General features: G+C 40.7%; 1 protein-coding gene across 2 annotated transcripts in view; it reads right to left on the bottom strand.

Annotated features, from left to right (window-relative positions):
- The window catches only part of LOC125630083 (uncharacterized), a 60625-nt gene that overhangs the window by 25390 nt on the left and 18601 nt on the right, over positions 1-16634 (bottom strand). For both annotated transcript variants that reach the window (XR_012666425.1, XM_075124276.1), the window contains exons 5-10: positions 15929-16082; positions 14421-14652; positions 11384-11452; positions 11143-11247; positions 9081-9360; positions 7145-7261 (exon numbers count right to left, since the gene is read on the bottom strand). Coding sequence is in view for 1 of the 2 variants with exons in the window: in XM_075124276.1 (XP_074980377.1) it covers positions 7145-7261; positions 9081-9360; positions 11143-11247; positions 11384-11452; positions 14421-14652; positions 15929-16082 (957 nt within the window). In the remaining variant the exon portion in view is untranslated. The remainder of the gene's footprint in view (positions 1-7144; positions 7262-9080; positions 9361-11142; positions 11248-11383; positions 11453-14420; positions 14653-15928; positions 16083-16634) is intronic.

The raw sequence follows: 16634 nt of genomic DNA, 5'->3' as shown, positions 1-16634 counted from the left end.
ATGCACTGAAAATAAAGATTTTCACACACAAAAATCTCTTAAATTTCCTCCACAGTTCAAAGTTAATGGAAGCTTCAGCATCTGTTGGGATTTTGTAGTACAGCCCCTTTCCTGGGCACGCTATCAACAAGAAGCTGTGGTACACCTGTTAGTCCACCAAGGATCAATGGTGTCTAGAAAGCTAAGGAATAGACCCAAGGACTTTGAGTGCCCTGGCCTCACTACATGATTTTCCCACTTGGAGGTCAGTTTAATTGGGCATTTGCTTCTTTCTTAGTTGGGTTATTTTTTTCACTTTGACTGTTTAAGTTCATGGCATGTTATAGATGCTCTGCGGTGATGGTGAAACTCAAGTTTTGTGTTATCTGTTTTGTTTTTAAACGTTGAGGGCAATTAAATTCCCTCTGTCTATAAAAGCTTTTGCCTAGCTAATATGTCATTAATTTTGTATTTTAATGAGTAAATGTCCTAAAAGGTAGCTGTGATGGACATGTTTTAAAAACTGAAAAAATAAATGTTGTGGGGTTTTGTGTGGTTTGTTTTTTTGTTTGTTTGTTTGTTTAAACCTTGTAGTGTAGCTTCTGCTACAAATGCTGTTTCCTCAACAGGCACCATGTTTGCCTTTCAGGTTAGCCAGTTTGTCTGGAAGGAAAAGAAAGAACACACTGGAGGAAGGTCTGTCTGGCTACAGGAACTGGCAATGGAATGCAGAACCTTTTACCTCTAGGTTGCTAGTTCAAATCCAGCCCTGTACAGTAGTGACCAAAAGTTGTGACCATCTGGTGGCTGCTTGGTAGCCTTTGTGGAATGAGCCTTTGTGGTCCCAGTCTTGCTGTTAACAGGCACATAGATGGATCACCACCATAAATGAAGCAAACTAGCATCCCTGCCCCAGTCTCAGTAGAGATGCCAAGGGTGGAACAGGTTGTGACAGGGTCGGGTCAGATGACTATAGGCGAGTAATAGAAGGCAGACATATTAGCCCCAGGCTAAGTAGGTCCCTTTTCCCTGGTTAAGGTAACAGGGAAGGTTCCAGAACAATCAGGAACCTTCTGGAGACAATTAAGACAGGCTGATTAGAACACCTGCAGCCAATCAAGAAGCTGCTAGAATCATTTAAGGCAGGCTAATCAGGGCACCTGGGTTTTAAAAAGGAGATCACATCAGTTTGTGGTGTGCATGTGAGGAGCTGGGAGCAAGAGGCACTAGGAGCTGAGAGTGAGAACGCGGACTGTTGGAGGACTGAGGTGTACAAACATTATCAGACACCAGGAGGAAGGTCCTATGGTGAGGATAAAGAAGGTGTTGGGAGGAGGCCATGGGGAAGTAGCCCAGGGAGTTGTAGCTGTCACACAGCTGTTCCAGGAGGCACTCAAGACAGCTGCATTCCACAGGGCCCTGGGCCTGGTTTCCCCTCAAATCCTCCCAACTCCTGGTCAGACACAGGAGGAGTCGATCTGGACTGTGAATTCAGAAAAACGGCCAAGCTGAGGGCAGCCGTGAAGCTCCAAGGCGAGCAAATCCGCCAATAAGCGCAAGACTCATCAAGGTAGAGCAGGAACTTTGTCACAAGGTCTAGAGACTGAATTGTCCCCTCCTCTCCTATGGTCCTTCCAGACAGGGTTGAGATAACAGTACAAAGAAGCTTGTACAGCTGATGGACATACTGTTTCTTTCCTGGGGATAAATAGAGGACTTCAGCCTCCTGGCCTGTTAAGCTGACAATTCATGAGCATTAAATTTACAGGTGAAAAATGATGACAAAACAAAATCACATGGATCATTGGCAGTGGAAAATGGTTATCCTGGATAAAAAGGCAGAAATAATTTCAGCTGGATTCCAGAATGATTAGGCTTGAATGTTTGGATCTGGAGAACTCCAAGATGATCCCTTTGAACAGGCTGAGAGAGAATGAATCTCTCTCATACAGCGGACAAACTGGCAAAGTCCAAAGTTTGCAGTCGGTATCATAGGGAGCTGGCAGTACTTTCCTCTGCTAAGGAAAACTTTTATCTTATGATGCTGCATATCACTATGATATGCATAGTGATATGCAGCGTCATAAGATAAGTTTTCTATACAGTAGGTTACCTGTATACACTTAAGTGCTTCAAGAAACCAACCACTCTGCAGTGCAGGCCTACTACTGGATGGTGAATACTTGTGTCCTGTACTACTGTATTTTATACTTTATTCATTTTATTGTATTCTAATTCTTTGAAAATTGGTATTTCATTCGTAAAGCATAACTCTCAGTTAACCAGAATATTTGATTAACCAGGTCCCACCATTTCCCCAACATGCCGGATAACAAAGCTTTTACTGTACCTACCTCAGATTTCCCCAAAGGAGCTCTGCTCTTGATGTCAAATGGAAGGCAATGGGCTGGCAAGCCTTCTCCATCAGGTCTGTACTCCCTTATGTGTAAGATATTGGTGATAAGGGTCTCCTCTCTATTTCAGGGAGCTAGGATCTCAACCTGGTTTATAAGGACACTCATACAGACAGTTCAGCCTGACTTCACCTGCTCCATTTATCTATCTAGTTTTATATAATGCCTATCAGTAACTGAGCACCTTCCACATAAAATCAATAGCAACAGGAAAGTCACTAGAGGATTTCATGGAATCTCTGACACTTCTCCGTTTATGAATCAGAACTCTCCTTGGAATAGGGTTTTGGGTTTGGGGTTTTTTTGCGGGGGGAGTGGGATGTGAGGGGCAGTTGAAAGGAGTTTTAGAATAAAAGGTGTTTTGAATTGTCTCACTTACGGTGGAGGAAGGCTTGCAATGTTTCCTAAAGATGGTCAGATTGTGGGATTCACCTGATCTCCAGAAGATTGTTCCATAGCAGGATCCCTTCAACAGAGAATGTTTTGTCCCCAGCCCTTATGCGCTTCGTTCTGGGCTTTGTGATCTGCATAGTCCCAGAAAAGAGCAACTGCTGTGAGCATTCATAGATCACAAGTCAGTCTTCGAGGTAACTGGGGCTTGATCCATTAATTGCTTTTAAAATTAGCACCAAAGCCTTACGCTGGCATTGGAAGCTGACTGGAGTAGTAGAGAGATTTGAACACAAGCCTGATGTGCTCTACAGCAGCCTGAACCAAGGAGAAGGTGGGTAGCTGCATCCTATACCAGCTGAAGCCTCTGCATCATCTTCACGTTCAGCTTCAGATGCAATAACTTACAACCATCCTCCCTGCAGCTATTACAGTATCTGTGGGTCAAAGCAGGTATTTTGATTTTGGCTCATTCCAGTTTAAGAATGAACTTGTCTCCTGGTAATATATTTCATGCCTTGCTACTGTTGGAAAATTCAATATTTTGTTAATTCTTCATGAATCACATATACACTAACAAGCTGAAAAAAGCATCTAAATTGGGCAGAGCAGCTAAAATCCTTTAAGGAAGAAAGATAAGCCGGATGAGAGTTGTTGTTTTTTTTTAGTTCAGTGCAAACAATGCCTTTGAAAAGCCATTTTATCCAAAAGTGGTGTTAAATCTTGGTTTCCCCTCTCAGCGTACAGCTCTTTAATGTTTTGTAGGCACAGGAATTGAATCCCAGCCAAAGATTCCTAAGATGATGGTGGATTTGTCCACATAGCAGGAAGTGCATGCCATGTTCAGAGAGATGTGGCTTCCCTTGGGAGCAAACTGCATTGCTGTAATGCTTCTGTAAAACCATTTCTTCAAGGTATTTAAATCATCATTAGAAAAATGTTCAAAATCAAATCTTTCATATCACAAAACATTCTTCCCCTTGATTAATGAAGTTATTTAAATTTGTACAACTTACTTATTTCTTTTTGTTTACCATTACTTGATTGTGTTTATTGGTTTAATTGTTGCGTAAATAGGAAATTAAGGATGGACGCTGTCCTTTTAGACAAGCTAAGAGTTGCCTTTTGATCATAGGACATAGATGACACTTGTGCTTCTCTGGAGATTTTTTTCTGATCATCTAAAGAAATTCACCAGGGTGTTGACTCAATTAGAGGAAATTTAGTTGGCTGCATTGAGATAACAAATGTAAAATAATTAATTTTGCATTCCTAAATTTACAGGGTTTAAAAGAACTCTTCACTTCTTGGAAATATTAATTTTGCTGCCTACAAACTTAAAACACAAGCAAAATTGAAATACTTGATATCTGTATTTGAACACATCAGCTTTCTTTTGCATACAACTTTAAAGTAATAAGAAAAAAATGGAAGGGGAAGAAAGATGGTATTGTGGCTAAGGAACAGCAGTGGGAGTCAAGAGAATAAGGTTCTGTTTCTGGCTCTGCAACCACATTCCATGTGACTTTCAACAATTTACTTGTATCCTGGTTTTTCAAAACCTGAGAAGCCCATGGTCAACCGCAAATATATACCTAATCTGAATGCACAGTACCCCCTTTGCCCTCAGATAGTTACTTCCTGTAGGCTGAGGCTGGCACTATTCCTGGTTCTTAAGTGGATCTATCGCTGGAGAATGATGGACTCTGAGGTTCCAGAATATTCTGAGGTAATTTATTACTCAGCTCTTGGGCCAGTCTGTGGATGATTATATGGAATGTTATGGCCCTCTGTTGTCTGTGACCACTGACAGAGTAGCAGTTGGAGGCTTCCCCCCGACTTTGCAAGTCACCATAGTATCCAGATAACGTGAAGTAGGGCAGAAGGCTGGAGTGCTGTTGCTGGAAGTTTCACGTAGATCTGGTCACAGGGCTCATGGAGAATATTTGCATTTCTGTGGCATGGCTGTGGTCACATTTTCTCCTCCTTGGCCATGCTGGTGAAACTTTCCTAAATTGTCACCAGTCTTTTTGGCAGATTAACTTGCACTGACTCAGCATGGAAAGTCACCTGGTACTTGCTATAAGGAATCATCAACTTATTTCTTAAAATCAGTTGATTCAGTGTAGTTTGAATGCTTCCATAGGAATAGTAAGGAAGGCACCATCTGTATGGATTGTTTTTTGCCCAGTTTCATTTTTAAGATTTTGGGTATGCTTAGGGAGTTGTAACCCACCATCTATGAAATTGACACATCTCTTTTCTGGTTAGTTGTTTTGCCAGTGGAAAGGCACTGGGACTGTTATTGAAAAGGACTGTTAATACCCACTTTCAGAAAGTTAAGCTGCCAGCCATGCCTAAACATGTGGTGGTTAGGTCCTTGTTTAAGAAAACATCTCTGGACGTTAGCAACCTTGCTAATTACATCCTATTTCTAGGAGGAATAATCAAGGCCATACAGATAGACCAATTCCAGTTGCATTTGGACTCCATATACTACTTTTATCTCTATCAACCTGGCTATAGTATTGATACTGAACACACAGTGGTGGTTCATCTTTCTAGAATAAGGAGAAATTTCATTCTGTCAGATTGAACACTGCTATCTATTCATTGTCTACACGTTCTAAATGACTGTGAATGTTAGGCAAGTTCATGAACTGCTGTAAACATCTGGATTAACATTAATCATAAAGCTTTACATTATCCTCCTAACTTTTTTCATATTCACTAAACCACTTCCATATGGAAATGCAAAAACAGTCATATGGAACAAAGCCAAAACATCTCTGTAGCTGGCTAGCCATCTTTACTCAGCCCTGTTATAGCAGTGCTCATCTGTAGCACAAGCTGGTGGCTCATTCAGACTCTGATGTTTTATCATACATGTTTTTCCATTGGCACATGTGTGGTGATGCCCAATGGACTACACAATGGGCTCAGCTACCTCGTATTGTCTCCTTTTCCAATCATTAAGAAATGACCAATTTATTTTTCACTGATTCGATCAGCTCTGTAAATATAGAGTGGAGGCTTTGTTTTTTCCACTTTTTAGTTATATCATTAATCTGACAAATTTACCCTTCACCATCAAGGAGGAAGTTAACATATTTTATGCAAAATGCTACATGCGGCAATATTGTGTAGAGAAATTAAATGTCAAATATTAAATTTTATCTTCCTTAGACACACTTTTTGCAGTTTTAGATGCAATCTAGTAACTTTGTATGGATCAATAGTGTCACCCAGTGGACGGATAAGCTGATCACGGATGGGCATATTCATGTGGAATGTTTTTCTTTGCCTTTGTTTTAAAAGTAATAATTGGCGTCTCACTAATGGAAACAGTTTTTAATGTTACTCTTCTCAGGAATGGAGAATACATTTAAAGCTCCTATACTCTGAATGCCATAGCAAGTGCTGAAAATTCATATTGAGCAAATGAAGGAAATGATTATTGTTGTTGCTCCCTATCAGTAACAGGTTTACAGGAAATAACCACTATATCATTAATGGAGACTTTTTTTGTTAAAAGAAAGAAACAAAGAATAACTGAAGGAAAAGAAGCATTTGTGGTGGTGGTTACATGGAGAATAAATTTGATCCCAGTGTAATAATAAAGGAGTGCTGGTCAACAATATTTATCCATCCTTCGCCAAATATTGCATGGGACTAAAGGGCTGAAGAATCAAGTCTTCTGTATAGTTTTTATAACTATTGCTGAGTTGTAACATACATTATTATGGCCAAATCTTTGCATCAGTCACTCAAGTATTAAAGGATTAGTATATCTTCTACCTTGGGTCTAATGAATTCAAACCTGGCACAATACTATATTAAACCGAAAACTAGCCAATGTGTATGTTTGATTTAAACTCCTTCCTGATTTGCAAAAGGTTTTCAATAAGATTGAAAGGTCATGCTTTTCCCTTGTTAAAGACTGAGATACCCTATTTGATATGCCTTCAAAGCTTTTTTGCAATAGATGAAATAGAGCCACGTTAATAGAAACATGATAAAAACGAACTGCTGAAATTGAAACTGAAAGGGAAACATGGTTCATATTCTAAAGAACTGGCTAGTGGCATGTGTACAGCAGTCCTCTGCTAGGCAGAATTAGAATACTGCAATTTGTATCGCAAGTGCTATATTGCGAATAGCTAAGATCAAGGCATGACAGTGGCAGGGCCCTGGGCTTCTGAAGAAAGACTGTTATGGCTACTGCCAAGAGGGTCTGAATAGACACAGTGTGCAGCATGGTGACAATCAGAAGTCATAGTCTTGTTCCAATATAGTGGTAATATCATTAAAAGTAAAATATTTGGCTGTACATGTAGATAATGGTAACAGTTTTAACATACCAAAAACATGCCGGAAGCAACATTATGTCTTTGCACCAGTAATGAACCTTTATGACCGGTAAATTCATCTGCAGAGGTGATGTCATACTTGAGGAGACGATAGGAGTCCAGGCGACCCTGAAGCAACATAGGAAGAGCAATTATAGAAATATGTAGGCTATAAATCTTATTCTACCAATCATCAGTGCATAATATTCCCTCTGCACAAATCCTGATGAGCTGAACTGAACTAATTATCTTCTTCTTTGTGACTGAGGAAGGCAGCTGTTCTGAGCACACTTGTTTTTGGAGATAGTATTCATAATTGTTGGATTTCTCCTTCTAGGTTAATTTTCCACTTCTTCAAAGAAGCCATACCTGTATGTTTAAATTTAAATCTAGTGCTTATGAAAGGACGGATGGCAGGCAGCTACGGTGCAAGCTTCTCATTTAGTTCTCGATGTACTGGAGTCCTGACTTTCAAAATACTAGTAATCCTACCGCTAGCATGGAGGAACTAAATAGAAGGCTGCAGTATAGGGTTTTATGAAGTGGACAAATATCCGAGGACTAGGATGGAAAACACAAAACCCCATTTTTACTGGAGATTCAAGTGGGATTGGAACCCAGGTCTCCAGAAGGGAAGAGCAATATGCACACCTGAATACACCTGCACCCAGGAGCCTCTCCTTCCCTCTCTTTTATGTGGAACCACATGTATGGGACTCACCCTGACATGAAATTGTTAGCAGATACTTAAGAGTGGTGCCAGTACTACTCCTGTTTGCAGACTGGCGATATTAAATTTGTATTTGATCCAGGCCTCCACTTTTAAACTTGTTGGATGAAAATCCTGGGCCCACTGAAATCAAAGGGAGTTCTCCTATTGACTTCAATGGGACCAGGATTTCACCCCTTATGGTCTATTTTTTCCAAATATAGATTAATTAAAATTGATATATACTATGGGGCCAATTGCTGAGGGGTTATAAGTTACACATCAGTAAGGACCTGTTCAGGTGCTTAAACGGGTATTATGTACACATCAATCCAGGCAGCAACTATGTGGGATTTTCTGAAATCCTCCCAATCTTGTTCCAGCAGCTTCAGCAATGCTAGTAATGGTGGGAAGCATTACTGTAGCTCAGTCCCTGGCATTTATTTTTATCATCATGCCATCTAAGACTAGATAACATGATGATAGAAACATCTGGATCAGATTTCTGCTAGTGCTTCGTTCCCAGCATTGCTGGGGGAAAAAATCAAGAAATCCTCAGTGCAGACAAGGCCCTCGAGACTGGGAGAAAAATTACACAAGAAACAGCAATAAAAGTGTGTAAGTTAAAGTAGCCACCATGCACTATTCTGTCTCCAATTTTTAACTAACATCTTGTTCCAGTCCCTTTGTACACAAGTTTCATCAACATAGAGTTGCTCATGCCCACTTTGTGACATGTACCTTACACCAGCTGTTCTCAACTGGGGGTCTAGGGCCCCCTGGGGGACAGCGAGCTGGTTTCAGGGGGTCTGCCAAAATAAACCGGAGAGCAGGGCCAGTGTTAAGACTCTGTGGGGCTCAGGGCAGAAAGCCCAAGCCACACGGGGCTGAAGCCAAAGCCCGAGCAACTCAGCTTGCCACCCCCTAACGCCTATGCAGAAAAACAGTTGTTGTGGGACAGGTGAGCTGTGGGGGGTTTTATAGCTTGTTTTGGGGGGAGCTCAGAAAGAAAAAGGAAAACCCCTGCCTTATACCATACTAAACTTGATCCCATAAATGTGAAGAGAAAGTCTTTAGATTAATTTACTACTCCGTATTCTCCTAGCCATGCAAATGTATCGAGTACACAAATGGTGAGAAAACTATTCTAACTTTGGTGACAGGATAAACAGCAAATGGATCCAAGGGTTATTTTTTAAAAAACTATTTTCAAATGTGCTAAACTCCCATGAAACCCACCTGAATACACGGCATACTTCGGTTCCTGTTCTTCCTCTCGTGGAGCTGCTCTAATTTGTCTTCACTTGGATCCCCATTTGTTTTCAAGGAAGAAGACACACAGACCACCATGATTTGTTCCAGGGCAGACATCTGGTTGTTAATAAGGTGATCATACTCCAGGTCTGATACATATGGAATCTGATGATTACTACATCTGCATATCTTTCCTTCCTGCCCCATCAGTATTCTCCGAAGGACAACAGGGCAAGCACTGTGGGACGTAAACAATAGCTTATCACTGTCATGAGAAACAGAAAGCAAAGGGGGGGAAATTAGAGGGCAAGTCATGGCTTTGGTCCTAAAGTGAAAACAGAAGCCAGTTAAATAGAATGTCAAATAAACAGAATACAGAGAACAGCATCTTTTAAACCATAATCTATAAACAGCACAGCAGGGTCAAACCTACATTTTCTGAACTCTGCTTAATCAACATGCACAGCTAGTTGAAGGGCTGACGTTCCCAAAGCTGTGAACGAATCTCTGATGCTGTGGTGTTCCTGAATTCTGCAGGAGCAGAGCTGCTGTGCTTGCCAGAGGGGAAAGCTGGATGGTGCTCTCCCTAACTGGATGAGCTGGCCAAGTAGGCTTTGAAAATTGCTCAACCCTGAATGCAGACTTCAAAGTCTGCTGGTCTGTCTCCCTGGTTTTCTGCAGGTCTCACATGCACCTCATGCCCTTAGACAGCCAGTTGTAGTGTATTTGTGTTTTAATCATTTAGTCACAGAAGTTAAGCATGGATTGTGTGGGTATGAGTGTTACTGGTCTCACAAAGGCAGTGTGAAGCTTAGATCATGTTTGAAAAGTCCTTGGATGAGATGTGCTGTAGAAGTGCGAAGCTATCATCCTATTTCTTGGTAAAATGCCAAAGAACTATCTCACTGCAGGCTTGCACACAACTTCAGTAAAAAAAGAGAACCTGCCACGCCCGCTTCACAACATGATTTCCTCACAGCTGGCAAATCTTTTCTGAGGTGCAGGAAACAAGAAGAATTTTGAAGCCCACGGATCTGATCCACAGCCCATTGACGTTAATGGCAAGACTCCCGTTGTTTTCAGAATGTGTTGGATCAGTCCCTATATGAGTGTACCAGGAGTAAGGAATTGCAATGAAAAGAGCTATGAGTAAATGTTGGCTTGAATCCGATACTTATACCTTGTATACTGTACGGTGTAAGGAGTGGAAGGCCTGATTTTTAGGGAACTAACAGAAGGATAAGAAACAAGTGTGAAGGAGGGTCAAGAGAAGAGGGGATCTTGTATACAGGAGGAAGACAATAGACATTTATATAGACATAAAACAGGAAAAGGAGTACTTGTGGCACCTTAGAGACTAACCAATTTATTTGAGCATAAGCTTTCGTGAGCTACAGCTCTGTAGCTCACGAAAGCTTATGCTCAAATAAATTGGTTAGTCTCTAAGGTGCCACAAGTACTCCTTTTCTTTTTGCGAATACAGACTAACACGGCTGTTCCTCTGAAACATAGAACAGGGTTATTATTCCATGTTGGCATTCTGGAGTCAGAAAGAAACTACTTGAGCTTTGGTGTCATGCTTCAGGATATCAGATTGCTGATGGAATTACAGGCTGGTCATGCGTACATTTGAATACGTTGTTCCTTTACTTACTTTACCTAAGGCGGGGTATCATTGAGCTTGTGTATCATATTCAGTTAAATAAAAGAAAAATACAGTGCAAATTTTCTTTAAGGAAATAGCTCATGGCACCTCTGCATCAGTAAAAATGGCAGCAAATCCTCAACAGGGAGAAGCAGTGGAATGTGACAGTCTCATCATACATCATCTCATTGTCTGCAGATATCTCCAGTATGACAACAGTAAATTACTTTGGTTTACAGAGTTACTTTGATTCCTAATGTATTATAATGAAATCACATGTAATGGTGTTGAATCACAGGAAAAACAAATAGTGTTCGTAAGATGTTTATCCAGCTCCAGAAATGGCTTGTCAGTAAGACACTAAGAATCAACCTTGTCCGGTGCATGCTCAGATTTCCTTACCCAGATACGTAGGAGTTCTGTAATACAGGGGTGTATTTATTTAAACTGAACTGAGGCACATTTGGCTGATCTGGTTTGATATTGCTGTTTACTAAAGAAGAAATTCTGCAAGAGAAAATAACAGTAAATAATCAGTTGTTTAAATGTCAGGAAAACAAAGCAGATAAGTGTTCTGCAGTGCATATATATGGTGCATATACATGGGTGAAATCTGTTTTCAATTAACTGATAATGATGTCACCTGTTATGTACTGGTGTGAACAAAAGAAGCAATCTAGTTGGTAGTAGGAAGGGATTCAGAGCCATACACCTGCAAGAGTAAGGACTATGGATTACACAGAGAACAAAAATTACCCCTTACATTTCTCTGGTTTTAGTTGCATGGCTCCAATAGGTTAATGGGAGTTGTATAATTGGCACTCTAGGCAGAGCAGAACTAAATCTCAAGTTTTCTTAGGCCTCATGCAAAGTAATATTGCCCATGTGAAGTCATTTGGGAGATTGGGGCCTTAAAAGGCAAGATCTTCACGTCAGGGTCTGAGTTGTCGTGTGTCTGTATAACCCATAGAAACATAAGAATGGCCACACTGGGTCAGACCAATGGTCCACCTAGCCCAGTATCCTGTCTTCCGACAGCGGCCAATGCCAGAGGCTTCAGAGGGAATCAATAGAACAGGGCAATTATTGAATGATCCATCCCCTGTTGTCCACTCCCAGCTTCTGGCAGAGGCTCGGGACACCCCTTCTGTGAAGGTTTCAGAGTAACAGCCGTGTTAGTCTGTATTCGCAAAAAGAAAAGGAGTACTTGTGGCACCTTAGAGACTAACCAATTTATTTGAGCATGAGCTTTCGTGAGCTACAGCTCACTTCATCGGATGCATACCGTGGAAACTGCAGCAGACTTTATATACACACAGAGAATATGAAACAATACCTCCTCCCACCCCACTGTCCTGCTGGTAATAGCTTATCTAAAGTGATCATCAAGTTGGGCCATTTCCAGCACAAATCCAGGTTTTCTCACCCTCCACCCCCCCCCCCACACACACAAATTCACTCTCCTGCTGGTAATAGCCCATCCAAAGTGACAACTCTCTACACAATGTGCATGATAATCAGGTTGGGCCATTTCCTGCACAAATCCAGGTTCTCTCACCCCCTCACCCCCCTCCAAAAAACACACACACAAACTCACTATCCTGCTGGTAATAGCTCATCCAAAGTGACCACTCTCCCTACAATGTGCATGATAATCAAGGTGGGCCATTTCCAGCACAAATTCAGGTTTTCTCACCCCCCCCACCCCCATACACACACAAACTCACTCTCCTGCTGGTAATAGCTCATCCAAAGTGACCACTCTCCCTACAATGTGCATGATAATCAAGGTGGGCCATTTCCAGCACAAATTCAGGTTTTCTCACCCCCCCACCCCCATACACACACAAACTCACTCTCCTGCTGGTAATAGCTCATCCAAAGTGACCACTCTCCCTACAATGTGCATGGTAATCAAGGTGGGCCATGTCCAGCACAAATCCAGGCTTTCTCACCCCCCCCCTTTTTTTTTCCCAGGGACACACACACACACACACAAACTCACTCTCCTGCTGGCAATAGCTCATCCAAACTGACCACTCTCCAAGTTTAAATCCAAGTTAAACCAGAACATCTGGGGGGGGGGAGGTAGGAAAAAACAAGGGGAAATAGGATACCTTGCATAATGACTTAGCCACTCCCAGTCTCTATTTAAGCCTAAATTAATAGTATCCAATTTGCAAATGAATTCCAATTCAGCAGTTTCTCGCTGGAGTCTGGATTTGAAGTTTTTTTGTTTTAAGATAGCGACCTTCATGTCTGTGATTGCGTGACCAGAGAGATTGAAGTGTTCTCCGACTGGTTTATGAATGTTATAATTCTTGACATCTGATTTGTGTCCATTTATTCTTTTATGTAGAGACTGTCCAGTTTGACCAATGTAAATGGCAGAGGGGCATTGTGTGTGTATGGGGGTGGGGAGGTGAGAAAACCTGAATTTGTGCTGGAAATGGCCCACCTTGATTTTCATGCACATTGTAGGGAGAGTGGTCACTTTGGATGAACTATTACCAGCAGGATAGTGAGTTTGTGTGTGTGTTTTTTGGAGGGGGGTGAGGGGGTGAGAGAACCTGGATTTGTGCAGGAAATGGCCCAACTTGATTATCATGCACATTGTGTAGAGAGTTGTCACTTTGGATGGGCTATTACCAGCAGGAGAGTGAATTTGTGTGTGTGGGGGGGTGGAGGGTGAGAAAACCTGGATTTGTGCTGGAAATGGCCCAACTTGATGATCACTTTAGATAAGCTATTACCAGCAGGACAGTGGAGTGGGAGAAGGTATTGTTTCATATTCTCTGTGCGTATATAAAGTCTGCTGCAGTTTCCACGGTATACATCTGATGAAGTGAGCTGTAGCTCACGAAAGCTCATGCTCAAATAAATTGGTTAGTCTCTAAGGTGCCACAAGTACTCCTTTCCCTTCTGTGAAGAAATACTTCCTTTTCTTTGTTTTAAATCTCCTGCCTATTAATTTTATTGGGTGACCCCGGGGTTCTTGTGTTGTGTGAAAGGGTAAATAACACTTTTTCTCCACGCCAGTCATGATTTTATAGACCTCTCATATCCCCCCGCTTAGTCGTCTCTTTTCTAAGCTGAAAGTCCCAGTTTTTTTAAATCTCTCCTCATATGGAAATTGTTCCATGCCCCTAATAATTTTTGTTGCCCATCTCTGCACCTTTTCCAATCAGTATTCATGGTGTGGGTGTGCCTTGGATTTATAAAGTGGCACTATGATATTTTCTGTCTTATTCTCTATCCCTTTCCTACTGGTGCCAAACATTGTGAGGTTTTTTGACTACTGCTGCACATTTAGCAGATGTTTTCCCAGAACTATCCACAAAGACTCCAAGATCTCTTTCTGGCACAATGGTGCCCCACTCCTGAATGAAGCTGTTGGATATTATTGTAATATAAAGCTATGATGATAATCCAGTAAAATGTTTTATATAAACTGTATTCCAGGGTCAGTTCAGGATACTTTCCCAAACCTTTCATGGTTTTCCTGTCACTAACTTATTCTTGTTATTTTTACAATGCCACGGGGGGATACAGTGAAAGAATTGGTTCTATGCCACTGATAATTAAGCTTAATTAGAATAACCTAAAATTCACCATAATGCACAATTAAGTTCTCATCATAGAAACATTTCAGTTTGAGAAATGATTTTATTTTTTTTTACCTGGGAGAATAAGGCGACAGCTCCCCCTGCATGTTGTGAGCAGGAGCTGATTGAAAATGAGCTAGCAGGAGAGAGCTGTCTGACTCGTGGGCTCCACTGTCCTCTCTGTTCTTCTCTTGTGCTCTCTGTACAATTGAGGTAACCAGGGAAGCAGCTGCAGACTGCACTGTGCGTTTTCTTAAAGCTTTCTGAGGAAGGCCAGGCATTTTGTGAATGTGTGGCGAGTCAATTTCTGAAATACACCATCACACCCTAGATGTCAGTCTTAGGAGACCAAAAAAACCAAACAAACCAACAAAAAACTAAGCCCTTCTTCTGCAATTAGCTGTGTTCATGTGCCTGTAAGGGGAACTCTTCTACTGCGTATTCAGGAGCACAAGACCAACTATGAAATTAAGTCTAAATTCTTCCCTCAGGTAGCAGACCTTGGTTCTAATATTTTTCACATGCTCCTGGACCTGGCAGCTTTGAGAGAGATTTTGCTCTTAGTGTGCAGAACTGGTTATTGTACCAGATGTAACTTTGGTTGGGGGTAAAAACTGCAACCAAACCTATGTTTTTGCTCTACTGGTGGCTACTTTTATGCACGGGAACTGATACAAATCCTCAGGATTAACGATATTGACAAGATATAAGAGAAATTAAATAATATCTAAGGAAGATGATATTCAAGGTCATGTTCCTTACAAGAGGGCTCAAATATTATGGAATGTTTCTCTTTGGAGGGAATCAAATACAGAGACTACAAAATACAGGCATTGCCAGATTATACTGAACCAGAAGACCATGGTGTCATGGATTTAGTTTAAGATATCTCTTATGCAGCCAGTGCTCAGTGGGTGAAATTCATGCCCATGCAAAGGACCAGCATGAGGTCTATACATCACTTTAGTTCCTCTTAAATGACCAAATATGGCTTAAGTGGTGCATAATTCATACTTTGGCCCAATGCCTAGACATGAATTTCATGCAGAGACAGGAATTCCAATATAAATTAATGTATTATTATAAGGTACTGCTTAAATGTAGTAGCAAATGTCTTCGGAATATCTAGCTCCAAAGAAACCCATTCAGATAGTCTTTGTTTTTTTAAAAACTTATTTCTTTCCCAAACTCCAAACACTAGCAAAAGTTACAGTGCCACTGACCCAGAGAAATGTGGAAGTGACACTGTCATTGGTGCCTTCCTCATTAAAGGCCAGAACCCACCTCTCTTGCTCATCTTGAGTGATACCCTACTTCACAGTCACCTTGGCTTCACCGGACCCTTTCATGTGATTAACTGTTCACCAATGTGATTAAGAAGTTCACAGTCTGCCCTTCTATCTGTTTCAATGCACAATATTTTAAAGCCAGAAAGCCACTCTATAAAATTAAGTCTGAAACTGCAGATCAAGAAGAGAAAGGACAGGCCTTGAGCTATTTTGTCCATTGTGGTACCTGCTGAAGTAAAAGCAAACTGAAAACTATTAAAATCATCACTAAAATTTTTTTCTACAGTGACTGACCAAAAGCCATTCGATAATGTTGCAGCCAGTCATCCAAAATAGTCTTGATCTTCTGCTGTAGTTTTCTTAATTCTCTGGCTGCACTGAAGTCATTTATATGGCTCATGTTCTCCTCTGGGATTTCAAGTGTCCTCACCAACTCTGATAACTTTGGCTTTTTTTGAAAAATAGAAAAAACACAGTTAAAAATTATATTTGATGTTTAATGCTGCCAAAACAGCCTTGAAATAATGTTATAATTAGGGCAGTCAAGCGATTAAAAAAATTAATTGTGATTAATCACTTGCGCGATTAAAAAGTTAATCACAATTAATTGCACTGTTAAATAAAAATAGAATACCATTTTTAAAAATATTTTTGATGTTTTCTAAATTTTCAAATATATTGATTTCAATTACAACACAGAATACAGAGTGTACAGTGCTCACTTTATATTTATTTTTATTACAAATATTTGTACTGTGAAAAACAAAAGAAATAGTATATTTCAATTCACCTAATACAAGTACTGTAGTGCAATTTCTTTATCATGAAAATTGAACTTACAAATGTAGAATTATGTACAAAAAATAACTGCATTCAAAAATAAAACAATGGAAAATTTTAGAGCCTACAAGTCCATTCAGTCCTACTTCAGCCAATCACTCAGACAAACAAGTTTGGTTACAATTTGTAGGAAATAATGCTGCCCGCTTCTTATTTACAA

The sequence above is a fragment of the Caretta caretta genome, chromosome 1 (genome assembly GCF_965140235.1).
Source record: "Caretta caretta isolate rCarCar2 chromosome 1, rCarCar1.hap1, whole genome shotgun sequence".
In the NCBI taxonomy this organism is placed as follows: Eukaryota; Metazoa; Chordata; order Testudines; family Cheloniidae; genus Caretta; species Caretta caretta.
Note: the sequence above shows the minus strand (reverse complement) of the source record. Positions and strands in the feature narration are given on the sequence as shown.